The sequence below is a fragment of the Epinephelus lanceolatus genome, chromosome 18 (genome assembly GCF_041903045.1).
Source record: "Epinephelus lanceolatus isolate andai-2023 chromosome 18, ASM4190304v1, whole genome shotgun sequence".
NCBI classification, from domain to species: Eukaryota; Metazoa; Chordata; class Actinopteri; order Perciformes; family Serranidae; genus Epinephelus; species Epinephelus lanceolatus.
Genome location: NC_135751.1, coordinates 31,231,936 through 31,247,128, shown reverse-complemented (window position 1 = coordinate 31,247,128; position 15,193 = coordinate 31,231,936). Strand labels below are relative to the sequence as shown.

Here is a 15,193-nt window from a genome sequence, read left to right as displayed (position 1 = left end):
GAAACTCACTCTCTGTTAAAGGGATGGAGATGATCACGCCGTTTCCAGTTCCTACCCAGAGACGATTTCCACCAATCAGAAGTGCTGTGATTCGCACAAAAGAGAAGCCCAGCTTGCCAGTACCTATGAAACACAAACAGACAGTGGAGTACTGAACAGGCTGCATGTTAGTGACACTGCAACAGGTGACAAACAACAGAATCGTTCACATTTAGCTGTCAAGTTAAAACAAGCCAACTTAATCTCACCCAGCATCTTGCTGACATATGGCTCAATATCAACATCCTGGAGGTGCTGGTGTGTGTGTGCATGGTAGAGACGTAAGGTCGAGTCGAGCCGGATCGACACCCAGACACCATCACCGATCCATGCTAGCTGCCGCACCTGACTCTCCCTGCGAGGATGGGCATCGAAGGACTTCTACAGAGCGGTGAAAGAATCGGGGGTGGAGTAAATTACAATGTTTTTTTATCGGCGGGCTTATTGTTCAGCAGAATGATGTGACTGTGGATTCATAACCCACCTCGATCTGCATGCTCTTGGGCTGGATGACGTGGATCTTGTTCTTGTAGCCGCACCAAACCTTGTCATGGACCACAGCCATGCAGCGGATGGAGTGATGAGGTCGACCAAGGTCCATTAGATGGTAGTTTGACAAATCCCACTGGCCATCTGTTGACGAAACCACACACATATAGTTATGATTAATTATTAACAGCTGACAACAGTACATGGATGCATTCATTCATGAAGCCTATCCCAGCTATCATTGGGCGAGAGGCAGGGTACCCCCTGGACAGGTCGCCAGACTATCACAGGGCAATTGCATTCATGTTGATACTCAAACAAAACATTCAAAATCTCAAGTACCTTCTGATCTATGGAATATGGCGAGGGTCCCGTCAGCGAGGGCAACCAGCACACGACCTTTCACATGTCTGCAATTAGAGAGGAGATGGAGACTGTTGCAGAATGCATAGAAAGACCTTTGATTCAAACTTCAGAATATCCGCCTTCATTTAGAGAGTTAAACCATCACCACCACTTACACAAGACTGAGCACAGAGTCTTTGAGTTTGATGGAGTGGAGGCACTTCTTCCAGTTTCCAACTGCAGAGTGGACGTAGAGCCTTGAGGGAGAACAGAGGCAAGATACTCCAGAGCAAAACCAAACTGCATATAGAGTTCAAAAGAAGCATGTCATGATATTTATGTGTGTCTTGGATGGTAAAAAGCACTCCTGTTGGGTCTTTTGATGAAAAAAAAAAAAACTTTCTATCTAGCGTGTGACTGATCATTTCTTCCAAAAGTAAAGCGGTGATAATAAAACTATAAACTTAAAAAGATAGCTTGGATTTTTTGAAGTGGGGTTGTATGAGGTACTTATCCACAGCCAGTGTATTACCTACAGTAGATAGACACACACACCCGGTTTGGAAAGGCAGGCAGTAGTACCACCATGAAAGTTAGGCAACATACTGCTGTGGAAGTGGGCAGCAGCGAAATGTATTTCAGCCACTTAAAAAAATCAATGTAATTTTAACTGTATGCTATATTTAGAATTTTTTCACTGCTTTACCTCGCCATTACACAGCCCCTTCTGACAGGGAACTGAAGCAGTTATATCCATCTGTGCTCTCTTCAAAGCCAGACACCATTCACAAAAACATTTTTATTACCTCTCTGAACACAGGAGCTGCTGGTCTACTGTTGCCTCAATCAGTTTGTTTGTTTGTGTACTTGTGTGACTTTGGTGAATCTGAACTCACCATTAAAACACCAAAGTCACACAATAACACAAACAAACTAACTGATCAAGGCAGTGATAGACCAGCAACTCTAATATTCTGCAAGGTAAAATTATGTTTTTTGTCAATGAAGTCTGGCATATATAAAAGCTTCAGCTACCTGTCAGAAGGGGCTGCCTGACAGCAAGGTAAGGCAGTGAAAATATTCTAAATATACCATACATTTAAACTGAAATTAATTCTTTTAGGTGGCTAAAACACATTTCGCTGCTACCCACATCCACAGCAGTACATTGCTTAACTTCCATGTCAGACTCCAGCCTGCTTCTCCAAACTGGGGGCATGCTGGGCGACATCAGCTGTATCGAATACACTGACTATGGTTAAGTACCTTATACAACCTCACTTCAAAAAATCCAACCTATCTTTTTAAAAGTACAGAAATTGTTATAATGTGTGTTTTTAAATACTGGATGGCTTCAGCAGAAGTTGCGAGTAGTTGTGCTGAGCAACTTACCAGCCGTTCTGGGCCCCGAGCCACATAGTGGGAGCCACGCTGGTGTAGTTCTTGCTCTCTTCACCTCCGTCCTCTGACTCTGGAGGCTGAGAAGTTTCCTCTTTGGATTGACCTGTGCTCCTATGTGATCAGACAACATACACACTTATCTTTTCCAGCATATTTCACCATAGTTGTGTAGATCTTTTTGTAATGTACTTAAGGTTATTTATTCATGAAATTTTTGATGGTCTTTAAATGGACAAACTTTGGCCTCCTACCTGTCAGAGGCATCTGCTGGACGAGGCTGAGGGTCGGTGAAGACGTGCTCAGTAAACGGTCCTGGAGGTCCAGATCTCAGCCCTGCCTGGCTGGCTGTTGACTCAGTAACCTCAGTGGCCTCTGTGGCCTCCTCGGCCGACTGGGCAGGGTGAATCTTCCCATTCATGGGTGGAGCTGTGGGGGCTGAAGCACAACACCATTAAAATACATAAACAGACAATCTTGAAAGCTGGACACCTTTCTATGATGATAAAAAAAAGATGCAGGAGAATTAAGGGTGAACCCACCTTGTCCTTTGTCCATTATGGGCGTGTCAGTGCGTGAGGAGCAGTTGCTACGGGCAACGCTGCAGTTGGTGGCACAACCGACAAGAGTGATACCAGCCAGCATGCCCTCCACACTGCCAGTGTCCTCGCCCCCGCCCCCTGCTCCACCATCACCGGGATCTAACACGATCTCTCCGGCTGGATAGTCGCTCTCACTGGCAGCTGCATACAAACACATTAACACAAGTGTTTATATTTTTTGCACATGACAACAAAATCTTTGCAGTTGCAATTAGGTGCTGGTAAAAACCCTATCTGAATTAATAACAAAAATCAGATTATTTCATACAGATGAAACAGTTAATTTACAGTCTGATAATAATGTCTACTTTCATTTTTTTTGTATAATTCAGAAATAATGGGACAAAAATTGAGTGACAACACAAAAGTGCAAATCAGTCAGACCCTTAAAAATGCGACTAGGAGAGTCAAACAACAACATTCGGTCTCACCTGGCACACTGGAGATGCAGAGTACGTGGGCGTTGCAGACGTTGAACTGGTCAACCAGTGAGCCCGGCTGGTTGGCGTCGATGATGACCACCTTGCTGGCAGAGTGGGTGCTGGTGAGGATCCACACTCGACTGCTCATGGTGTCCGTTTCCTGGAGCTCCTTCGACTGGGCGAATGGAGGAGGAAGAGAGAGGAGACAATAATGTGAGGGCAGACGTGGTTCATGCATGTGTCCTCCATATTTCTGAGTAGTTTAAAGCAACATGCTCCACTGAAAATCTGTTTTTAACTTATCCCTAACTTACCCCTGATTTCTAATTGACTGTGCAGTGTTTATTATAACTAATGAATGTCCTTAAATGGGTTTCTACCTTCCTCTTCTCTGGGGAGTTGTGGCTGCTCTTCTTCCCAGCTCCATTCTCCTCAGCGTGCAGGGGGTCGCTGCTGCCTGGCGGTGCTTTGGTTGGTACCAACTCCAGGCTGCTGGCCTTCCATCCTGTCAGGTCCACCCCAGCTGCACACCACAACTACATGCACACACACACATAGTTGGAAAATATGTAATTGGTGTAACTGAGTGCTTGTGAGTGACTTAATGACTGCCGCAGTGCCTTTATTTTAAGTTCAGAAACAGAGACTGTGTATTGTTCTGAAGTAATTTCCCTACAGGTGGGACGATGAAGCCTCATCAAGACTGCATGTCACAAATCAGTCTTGCAGTTACAGCTGAGATACAAGGTAAACGCAGAGAAACTTTCTCCCTTCAACAAGTGAACATGAAAAAAGCCTTCTAATGTCAAACATCATTTGCACAGTGGAGGTCAAAAACTCAAGTGAACTAATAAGTAAAACACATTTCAAGATCTACGTAGATCTACGGTGGTTCATATGCAGGAAACCTGTCATCCCTGAAAGCCTCACCTTCCTGTTGGGGTCCTTCTCTACCAGAGGACGACAGTACACTGGGACGGGCACGTTCTTCATGCGGTTGTCCTCCTTCTCGTTAGTGGTCTAAAAGCAGGAGGTGATAAAAAGTCACGGGACATACAAAGCGGTGAATTATTGTCTGGTTCCAACAAAACATCCCCAATGTTACAGTTAATGGCACAGTAAAGTTTTTTAGTTTATAAAAGTGTCACACTACTTGCTCAAAGACTAACAGCTCTGTAGGGAGTGCTGTCAGAGAATAAACAGGTATCTCTGCCTCTTTTGTAATGGATTGATCTCTGCTGATTACTACACTACACTTCTTTAAAAAGAATCCACTTTGATTACTATGCCCAATTATTCTGCCAATAAATTCTAGTGTAGGTGCACTGGAGATAACCTGATAGGATGTCATGTTGTCTGCAGAAAGATAAGAAAAATTCACCACCAAATACACCTATGGCACCATCTGTTAGTAGTCAGTGGGCTGAGAGCAATGCACAGACTGCTACAGTTTTCACTGCAATTATCTAATTCTACCACAACAGAAAGTTATGCCATTATTAGTAACTTAAAAATATTTCATAGTGGATTATTTCTCTAAGGACAGACACTAGGAGCAAAGGAGTAAGTAAGTAAGTAATGACGACATCAATGTGTTAAGTAGGGCAGGTTGAGACAGACAGAGGTTGAAGGTTAAAAGTTTGAAACAACACCGGCAACGAGAGAGAATATTAGATGGAATAAACTCCACCAAAGACTGGAGTTTATCGGAGAGATGCAGCTGTAAGTTGTGTGTTTGTGTACTGTATGTGTGTGTCTCATATCATGCCACAAAATGAAAAAACGTCCCTTAGTTTTCATGCAGTTGCACTTCATGGAAAAATTTTACTTAAAACATACAGTGTTGGTTCTTTATTTTAAAAAATGCTCTCAGTTTCTAAACTTGAGGAAATTCTTGTTTGATTGTCTGGGTATGTATTCAGGAAGGTTAAGGGGAGGGGAAGCCGTTAAGGCGCATGCTGGCACTCTGTCGGTCTCACTTGCCTGTTGTCTCTTCAGTGGGCTGTCCTGAGCGCTGTCCGTCTGACCACCAGTCTGTGGGAGACCAGAGTTAGAGCCACCTGCCTACCAACACACTGTGCCCATTGGCCTTCCGGCTGCACAGGGTCTGTCGGCCAATTTAAAGCACACTTCCATGCTATGAAATCATGTTTATGCTTGAAACTAAAGTGGAGAGCATTTTGCTATTCTTAAAGTTGGTGGTTTATTTATAGGATAAGGCACTGTGTTCCTAATGTCAATAAATCCCACAAAAAGACTTAAGCCAACAATGAGTTGATCCTACCCGTTTTGTGGGCGCAAACAAGAGTTCAAGCTTGGGAAATTACGTTCCAAAACAGTTTGGCTGTAAGTCACACTTTGTAAACCTGTCAAAAATGTCAGCATGAGAAAAGCAAGTTGATAGATATGTAAAAAAAAAAAAAATTCTTTGCTTTCTTGTGTGAAAGTAGGGCCAAAATTTGTACTTCTAACTTGAATGTTGGTTTGCATGTTCAGTGTCACACAAGCAGCAACCACTTGACCTCTGGGCTTTAAAAAACAGCCAACGTGGAAGTGCCAAAAACAGCAGTTCCTCCAATGGCCCCTTGTGGCTGACTCATAAAGCAAGCCAATCCCAATAGACTCCCCATGTTAAAATTGCTCAATGTTATAGCAGAAATAAACATTACCAGCCTAATACAAAAGCTATGCATAAAGGCCATGGCTGCTTTGAGCTACATGCTGTCTGCATCGGCACCTTGGACTCTCAGTCAGATCCAATATTCACTCCTCCACAGCTCCACCCTCTCATCCAAATATGGTCACCTCTCACTACAAAAATCCAAGATGGCGACAGCCAGAATGCCAAACTTGAGGTTTCAAAACAGGAGTTCACCAGGCCCACAGGAAGTGCACCAAATTTTGAAGCCAGTTTGACAAAGTGGCAAAACCCTGTAATCACAACTTCTGGGTCCTTCCTGTGATACCATGGGGCCCAAAAAGACTTTTTCCTCTAGTTGTTTCATTATTGATCCATTCAGTCACCATATCTGGGACATTTTATACCTGGGAACCTGAAGTTTTTTTTTACTTCATGCACCACTGAGCAACCTTCATAGGAATGAATGAGGACTACAACACTGTATCCAGTTCTCTTTATAAATCCATGGAGCAGGCAAACCAGTGGTGATGTCGCGGTGGATACGTCCATTATTTTTATACAGTCGAAGGTGTTGCACGTAGTGTGGGACACTTGAGTGCTGAGATTCACACACAGTTGCTTTTTACTTAAATCTGTAGTCAAATGTTTTTTTAATTTCCCACGCAGAGTTTATCAAAAGTTTACAAAGAGCTAAATACTGCAAAATTATTTCTGCATATCATTTCACAAGCCTGAAATCTTATTGACCATCATTTGAGTCCATAGAGTCATTACCCCTAGAGACAAGAATTCTCATACAAGTTATTTACGTGTTTATGTTACATGGAGGCCCAGGGAGCACAGAGTCTCTAACCATGTAGGATCGGGCACTGTGTGTGTGTATGTACCTGTTTGAAGCGAGATGGCACACTCCAGCCACAGGCCTGCATGATGCCATCATCGCGGCGCATGTGCTCGCGGACCTGCCGGTACTGTTCACGCCGCTGCTCTCGGCGGGCCAACAGTGCCGAGTCACTGAGGAGAGACGCAACACCGTTACTGGCCAGTCTGGAAGCAGCGGGTGGGAGGGAGGGAGGGAAGAGAAGAAGAGAAAAAAGCGAAGCATTAGCAGCCTGGCCAGCCAGCAGCAAAAGAGAGAGAGAGGAGAGGTGAAGAGGAGAGGAAAGGAAGAAAATAAAGCACAGGCAGTTGTTAACAGCGCGAGTTAAACTTAGCTTCATTCTAGCTCAAGCCAAGCAATGTGTTTTATCACACTAAATTGAAAATCGTGACAAGATTTTAAACATGTTTAGTATTTGCGTTTATGTGTGTCTGTGTTTGTGTGAGAGGTCAAAAGCAAGAACAACTTGAGAATCAGACAATGTGAGAACAAACTCCAATACAAACTCTGCCATCCAATACTTTACATTCAAAACCAGAGAGTATAAGAAATGTTCGATTGTTTTGAAAGTCACGTTCATTATCACCCAAAACACAACAATGTGCAACTTTACACATTTTGCCATTAGAAAGGACCTTATCTTTACAAATAATCTCTTTAAAAACAGTTGTACAACAGCCATAAAAGGCTTTAGAGAAATACTTCACCCCCCAAATGACCATTTTTATATCACTCACTCGCTGTTACACTGAATTTGGGAACAAACTTTGAACAAAAATACTTTTCTTGCATGCACCGACAGTGAATGAAGAATCCAAAAAAGGCTAACATTATTGATGAACTGAAATCATAGGGAGTTGTGATTAACAACAGCAAAACTATTTTAAAACATCTGTTTACAAACTCACACAATTCGTGCAGTATAACCCAAGTCTCATTTATCCAGTCATATGCTCAGCACTTCCCAAAGAGACAGCCCTTTCCGACAAGAAATTTTTTGGGCCAAAAGTGAAACTTATTCATGCCCTCTTCATAGCCAGACTCCATTGACAAAAACGGTAATATTTCCTTGCTGACCACGGTAGATGCTGGTCTACCATTGCCTAGCTAGTTTGTTTGTCTTATTTTGTGACTTTCAAAACTAACAATTTAAAACAATGGTTCCCAACTGGTGGGTTGCGGTCCAAATTATTTTGAAATACTATTTTGTGAGTGAGTGACTAACGGACAGCTACTTGACAGAGACAGCAAACTAGCTCAACGACAGGGCCAAACGCAAGTATGACACTGAATGTATTGAACTGTGGGACCCCGAACTACTGCCTCGGGACCAGTTGAGAACCACTGCTTTAAAACACCAAAGTCACACAATAACACAAACTAAATGATTGAGGCAGCATTAGACCAGTAGCTCTTGTGTTTATCGAGGTAAAATTACTGATTTTGTCAATGGAGTCTGGCTTTGAAAAGAGCATAGATATGTTTCACTTCCAGTTCAGTTTTAAATAGTAAGGTTTAAGCAAAAATGCATGTGTTTGGGAAATACTGAGCATACGACTGGATAAATGAGACTTGGATTATACTGCATGAGTTGTGTGAGAGTTTGTAAATATTTATTAATCAAGAACAAAGTTGTCTTAAGAATTCAACGAAACACAGGGCGAGTACTTGATATAAAAATTATCATTTGGGAGATGAAATATTCCTTTCCCCCCAAAGTCAGATAAGACAATATTCAGACAATCTCCTTAATCACGAATGAAGAGATTTGTCTGAATAGGATGTGAGAGCATTAACAACCAATCCCAGATGAGCACAGTGTGTAAACACACATCGCATCTCTCTGCTGAATACTGGAGAACCTGCTGGAAGCTTTCTACTCTCCAAGCAGCCACAAAGCGAGCAAGCAACCAGGCGTTCAGACCAAAGCAGAGTGAGAAGCAGGTAAGAACGGAGGTTTAGTGTGAAGTGGAGGTAGGTTCAGCGACAGCATGTAGCTGGTTGCTACTCACTCTTCAGGGAAGAACTCCAGCGTGCGGTTGGAGGTGGAGATCTGACACATGGTGTGGCTGCGTCGCTGAGAGAAACCAGCCGGTGAGGGTGACTTGTAGTGGATGTTGACGCTGTAGTACGGCCGCTTGACAGGGGGAGGACTAGATGATGAGCTGAAGAGACGTGCAAAGCTGGTGGATGGAGGGAAAAGAGAAGGAGAGGTTTTACTTTTGATGGTTTATCTTTTGTACAGGGTATTTTTAATTGTTAATGTGGTAATAGACACGTTTGAACTTATCATAATGAAGTAAATGTTGAAGTGATTCGCTGTATTGTCTATAGAGTAACGACACTATCGGCATCAAGGTTGGTTCCCTATAAGCCTCGCTTTCATTATGCTATTTTGTCTGCACCTGGGTACAATCTCTTGAGAAAATGAAGGCTCGAATTACAGCACAAAGAAGTGTGTCAACCATTGTGCAACCAAAAGTGGAAGAGGACAGCACTTTTTTCCCTTGTAGCTATCAGTAGCTTTCCCCAGTGGCCAAAAGACTATCAGTGTAGTATCTTTACAGTTACTATCCTCAGAGGCAGACGGTGGAACAACCGAAGTAACTGAAGACTGTGATAGGTGCAAGGCTCTGAGGAAAATGGAAAGTGATCTGGTTGTCTTTGTTACCGCGGCACCGACAATAATCAAAAACACCACTTGGAAATGCTGGGAGGGAAAAAAGTTGAAAAGGTGTCTTTCCACTTTAATAAGTTTAATAAAAGCAGAATCTCACAACTGCCAGATGGTGGACTTCTTTTTCTCTTGGATTTGAGGACTCTCCCGAGATGCCCTGAAAGGAAAGAGAGGTGTGTGTCAAAGGAAAAGAAATAACAGAAAAAAAGAAACAGAAAGAAAATGAGGACACTGAAATGACACTTTTAATAAACATTTTTACATTAAACATGCATCTTAATGCAACATTTAATGACTGCAATAATACGTATTCTGTAAGATCAGTAGCAAAAAAACACAAAAATCCACTCAAAATAGCTAATTTTCTTGAGTAAATTAGTTGAGTTTGCAGTCTGATTTTGACCGTAGTTTAAACCTGGCATTCCTTAAAATGGTCATGCAAGTTCTTCATTTCTAGTTTAAAGCTTCATTTCGTCTACCTGATCATTTCTGTCCACCGTACGGCCTCCTGCAGCTCCATCAGTCTCTCCTTGTACTGATTCCTCTCCATCAGCACGCGGGCCATCTCTACCCGGGTGAACCGCCGCCGCTGTGTCATCGTCATGTCGCCGTCCTGCATGGGTGATGAAAACTGGGTACACAAGAACATAGTGCCATTTATTAGTTTAACAAAGTGTGAAAACGAAGATTTACAGGCAGAGATATGTAGCATACTGACAGTAGTTATGTTTTAACGTGTTGAAGTCTTTTTCCACATCAACCAAAAGCAAAGATTAGAGCTGCTCAAGTATTCACCGGAAACTCAGCTAATATGTTGTTTTACAATTTCTACACTGTGAGGTTCCAATTATTCTAGTGATCAAGAAAATAACTGATAGCTCCACGCACACTGATTCAATCTGTAGGGCAAGTGATGCGTAGGGGGACACAGACAGTTTTACTCACATCATCACCTCCTTCATCCTTGGAGTCCCGAGATGCACCAAGAGCCTCTGCTCTTAACCTGCAGCACAGAAAGTAAAAATGGGGTCAAGCAAAATGTATTTCTACTTGTGGCTTGTGAATTTCTTTGACATGCAGGGAGCGAGTTGATGTCACAAGTCCACTGAGGCCTTGTCTACGTAGCATTCATTTAGAAAAATATCTCCATACACACTCAAATGCAAACAGACTCCAAACGCTCACCAGTAGAGTGTACAGGCTAACATTGCCTTTTTCAAAGCAACTACTGGAGATTTAATCACCACTGATTCCTTATCAATATAAGGATGAAAGAGCTCAAACATACAACTGATGCTCTGGGCATGTGAAAGTTTTCTTCTGCACAGTAGAAAGCGTTTCAAAAATATCTTAATTTTAATGACCTAAAACTCTGTCTGGGTGAGGATGAGAGGCCAAAACATCGAGGAAAATATCATGTTTTAAAAATGTCTGTATATATGTAGACAGGGCCTGAGTCACTGAAGGATCTTTTAGTGGGAGAAATTTGGGATTTCAGTCTTTGTTCGCTAGGCCATTGGATCTGCTGTGAGCACAAATATTTTCTGTGGAACTCACCAGTAAAAAAAAAAAAAGGCAAAACCACAATTATACATATATATGTCAAGACACAAACATAACATCCTGTGTTTTGCTAAGTATTTGAAATCAGTGGGAAGTCTCAGACACTATTTGATCCTCTCTACTCTCCATCCACCTCAAATTTACTACAATCCGTTTCCGCTCTCTCGGTTCTCACCCCCGAGTGTATCTAATAAACCTTAAGATTTATTGGGTGTTGTAAAAAAATGCTGTTCAGCCTCTGGAAATGTGTCCAGGTGAGTTTTACAATTTCCCACTTAGCACTTTATGGCTGGAGATGTTTGTCCCACATCAGCTTTAATTTGCAGGTAAAAAGCGTCCTCTTGCAATGTGAGCAACTTTCCTCCATAAACACAAATAAGCTGCCACACTTAAATATGTTCATACTGTGAAATCTTTTGCTCCGATGTCAAACACAGGCTAGTTTTAAAGATATTTTTTGGGGGGCATTTTGGCCTTTAATTGATAGGACAGACAAGCGTGAAAGGGGGAGAGAGAGAGAGGGATTGACATGCAGCAAAGGGCCACAGGCTGGAGTCGAACCCGGGCTGCTGCGGCAACAGCCTTGTACATGGGGCGCCTGCCCTACCACTAAGCCACCGACGCCCCAAACATAGACTAGTTTTAAAGAGTTTAAAGACACAGATTTAAATTGAAGGTAAACATCGCTGGATTAAACAAACTCCTGCAAATGAGCTGAGCTGGTGAACAGCAAATTAACTGTATCCAGAGACAGCAGAGGGAGTCAGGGATACTCCTTCACAAAATGTTCTTCTTCAAATAAAGTCTCATAATTAGGGAGTGCACTCAGGAGGACACAGAGTTCCTCCTGCCACTGACTCAGCTAAGATTACTGAATGATCAATAACGGACATTACAGAAGTTTGAAGTGAGATCTGTGATCATACATTTTGTCCTCTGGTTCTCATACTCTGACGTGTCACCAGTGACAGTTTTTCAAGACTATCGTGTTGCTTCCTCTTCCTCTGTGTCTGTTGCCAGGATGTATTCATTTTGTTACATACTGTCACTGAGGTTTGGATTACAAGTCAACAGTTAAAGCCATTATGCTGAGGGATGAATGAGGAGTGAGTTCATGTCCTTATTGTCTTTTCACTGCTGTCCTGTTTATATAAAAGGGTGACTTTTTCAACCTGGACCCTTTTTTCCTATGTGTTTGTGTCTAAGTGATTAATGGATACAACAATTTTTGAAATTGGGCCAGTACTGAGCGAGAGTGCTGCAGTTGGCAGCCATGAAATAGGCATGTGTGCACCCTCAATTTATGTTCACGAAAAGTCCTTTTTTCTGCAGCCGACAGGCAAAGATTATTGTTCTTAGTGTCTGACAACATGATGGAAAGGATCCCTACAGAGATAGACCTTTTTGTTAAAGAACAACATCCTTTCTGTTTAACCAGAAACAGCCCAGAAATCGCCATCGCCAAAACCACCCAACTCCATTTGAATAAGCAATTTTAGTAATTTTAGCGTGTATAGAGCCAGCATATTTTCACATCTAACTGGGTGAATTAAGGGTTTATTTCATCCAAACCAGAGTTGGTGATTGTTGGAACAGTGGAAAGATGGATCAAGATAGCGTTTGTGAGTTTTATTTTGTTTCTATTGACTTTGAATGAAGTGTGTTTTACAATTACTGTTTATTTAAATGGGGTCTGGTGGGTTTGGCAATGACGATTTTGCAGCTGCTTCTGGTTAAACAAAAAGGATCTTACTCTTTAAAAAAGTAGAGATCCTCCCCATAATTTTGTCAGACACTAATAATAATTTGAGCCCATAAGTGTCTAAAAAGTCCTTCTATTGGACATACATTGACGGTACATAATTGCCCTGAGTGGGTTGACTGCAGTCTGTTTCTCTAGGATACTTCAACATGTGGACTGGAGGAGTCAGGGATAAAACCACTGAGCAGACGACCTGCTTCATCTCTGAGCCCCAGCCGCCCCAGTGCAGTTCTGTTACCCACTGCTGGACTAATTAAAAAACTTCCTGTTGGTCACTTAGACACAAAAACATGTGAAAAATAGGGACCAGGTTAAAAAATAACGCTGTTGTTGCATTTGACCTGTTTATTATTGTCTGTAGCATCTCCAAATATATATTTCTCATTACATTACAGATATGAAGGAGTGTATTGTTTTCTTCCTGAACTCATCACGTTATTTAAAACAAACTAACACCCATCTTCCTATTTTCACCTCTTGAGTTCTTCCTCCAGCTCCTTGACTCGGGCATCCACCTTGTTCTTGGACTGCCTCACAGCCTCCAGCTCCTCCCTCAGTACCTCCTGCTCCCCCGACAGCTCGTCCACTTTGGCAATAAGGTCATTTTTCACTATGTTGAGAGCATTTCTGTTGAGCAAAGAGCAGAAAGATAAATAAGATACCAAGAAACAACATGTATGGTGGATAAAAGGTGGCCACTAACATAAGCAAAAATCAGAGCATAAACAAATCTTTCAGTTGTTGTGAAACACATCTGGATGGATGTAAAGGTGCATATCAAGGATGATGATTAACACTAACACAGACACAAACATTTATCCTCTTTTTTTCTCTTACTTGGTCTCTAGGAGCTGTTTGTTCTCTGTCAGCAGGTTCTCCACCTCCTTACCCATCCCTGAAACAGTCACATTCACGTCTCCGTTACTCATCACACACAGTAGACAACATCCATAAATCAATAAATCCATTAATTGATCAGCAAAATGCATTTGCAAGACTTTCTGTGGCAATGTGGCCTTTCAGACCAGCTAGGGTAAGTTTCAGTTGTGGAGCAAATGATGAAAAACCTCCACAAAAGTCAAAGATTTATTAATAAATGAATTAAAAAATGAATGGACAGGTCATTGATTTAAGCACTCATTAACAAGGAAGCTAGATCGGGTTGAAAATGAAGGTTTGATGTTACATACTGGGAGAACAGTGAGTAAATACTTTTCCTCATGAGACAGACAGAGACACCTGGGAGGAGCCTGAAGCAGCTTTAACTAACATTTTATCTTTTACTAGCTGCCATCTTGTGAGAACATTTTGGCTCAGTACAACAATTCTTCCCTTCAAAAATGGACATTCGATTGCTCCAGCTCCATGAGTGGACATATATTCAGGGTTCCCTTCTAATTCGAATTGTTGGCTTCTGTTTGCCAGTGGAAGTGAAGCCAACCCCAGATTCACCTCTGTTCACTATATTTGTGTTTTTTTTCTGCACTGTGTCTATAATTTTCGTAGCTTCCTCTTGGATGCATGCTGCTGGGACCTGGTCTCTACCTTTTTATCTCACCTGCACACTATGCCCAGAAATGTGCCAAGCATAGCAAAATACAGGCAGAGTGCAGAGTCTCTGCAGATAAATACACTGCCACTAACTTCTAGTGGGCCATAAGTGATAATTGAGAGGGATTACTTTTGTACGAGACTGCATAGTATATCTTAAACATCATGCTCAACCTATTAACTTTGTTATTATATATTAATTTTCTTTATTACTACCAGGCAACTGAAAACTGTACGTGCAAGCAGCAAGCACTGTGCAACAGAAGCCAAGCACACAAACTTTAAGCAAAAATTTCAACACAAAAATAGACAAACAAAACCAAAAAGCCAAAAGGTCCTGATACTTTAAGTGTCAATTACAAAAGACTGTTAATGGTTACTCCACAGAGTAAAATGGTCCTTGTTGGACACTGGACACTGGACTAGAAAACTCTGATCACGTATCACTACATAAACTTTACAGAGGCAGAAAATAAGTGCACATCTTCCTGGGTTCAACGTGTGTCAACTTTAGGCAGCTCAGACAGAGTTTTAACTGAAACACTTGACTTGACTTGACCTAAAATTAATCTCTTAATTTGGAAACTTTGAAGGTGGTGACTTGGACAGCCTAAAGATTTATTTTTTTGATGAACAGATGTAGTTATGACTCATCAATTTGTTCCAGTGCTTCCGCTCCCTCTGTGTTCACTGCAGCTAGTGGACACAACATCTTAATACGACCCGTTTATACTCTAAGAAATGCTATTTCGCTATATTTTCCGTTATTTGGGGTTTTGCCTCTTCACCATTAGATTATTCTTCAGTAGTGTTTTCTTTCCAAA

The 15,193-nt window shown here is 41.9% G+C and overlaps 1 protein-coding gene across 28 annotated transcripts in view; it reads right to left on the bottom strand.

Moving 5' to 3' along the window:
• mapk8ip3 (mitogen-activated protein kinase 8 interacting protein 3) overlaps positions 1 to 15,193 on the bottom strand; it is a 42,915-nt gene that overhangs the window by 6,924 nt on the left and 20,798 nt on the right. For 16 of the 28 annotated variants that reach the window (XM_033644669.2, XM_033644664.2, XM_033644671.2 and 13 more), the window contains 19 exons: positions 13,656 to 13,713; positions 13,293 to 13,445; positions 10,439 to 10,496; positions 9,973 to 10,124; positions 9,594 to 9,650; positions 8,829 to 8,999; positions 6,824 to 6,983; positions 5,279 to 5,329; positions 4,226 to 4,315; positions 3,676 to 3,831; positions 3,305 to 3,470; positions 2,814 to 3,014; positions 2,526 to 2,709; positions 2,266 to 2,385; positions 1,050 to 1,130; positions 871 to 938; positions 524 to 672; positions 249 to 420; positions 10 to 123 (listed from right to left, as the gene is read on the bottom strand). In XM_033644669.2, coding sequence (XP_033500560.1) covers positions 10 to 123; positions 249 to 420; positions 524 to 672; positions 871 to 938; positions 1,050 to 1,130; positions 2,266 to 2,385; positions 2,526 to 2,709; positions 2,814 to 3,014; positions 3,305 to 3,470; positions 3,676 to 3,831; positions 4,226 to 4,315; positions 5,279 to 5,329; positions 6,824 to 6,983; positions 8,829 to 8,999; positions 9,594 to 9,650; positions 9,973 to 10,124; positions 10,439 to 10,496; positions 13,293 to 13,445; positions 13,656 to 13,713 — 2,361 coding nt within the window. The remainder of the gene's footprint in view (positions 1 to 9; positions 124 to 248; positions 421 to 523; positions 673 to 870; positions 939 to 1,049; positions 1,131 to 2,265; positions 2,386 to 2,525; positions 2,710 to 2,813; positions 3,015 to 3,304; positions 3,471 to 3,675; positions 3,832 to 4,225; positions 4,316 to 5,278; positions 5,330 to 6,823; positions 6,984 to 8,828; positions 9,000 to 9,593; positions 9,651 to 9,972; positions 10,125 to 10,438; positions 10,497 to 13,292; positions 13,446 to 13,655; positions 13,714 to 15,193) is intronic. The other 12 variants (XM_033644680.2, XM_033644681.2, XM_033644670.2 and 9 more) reach the window with 3 other exon arrangements.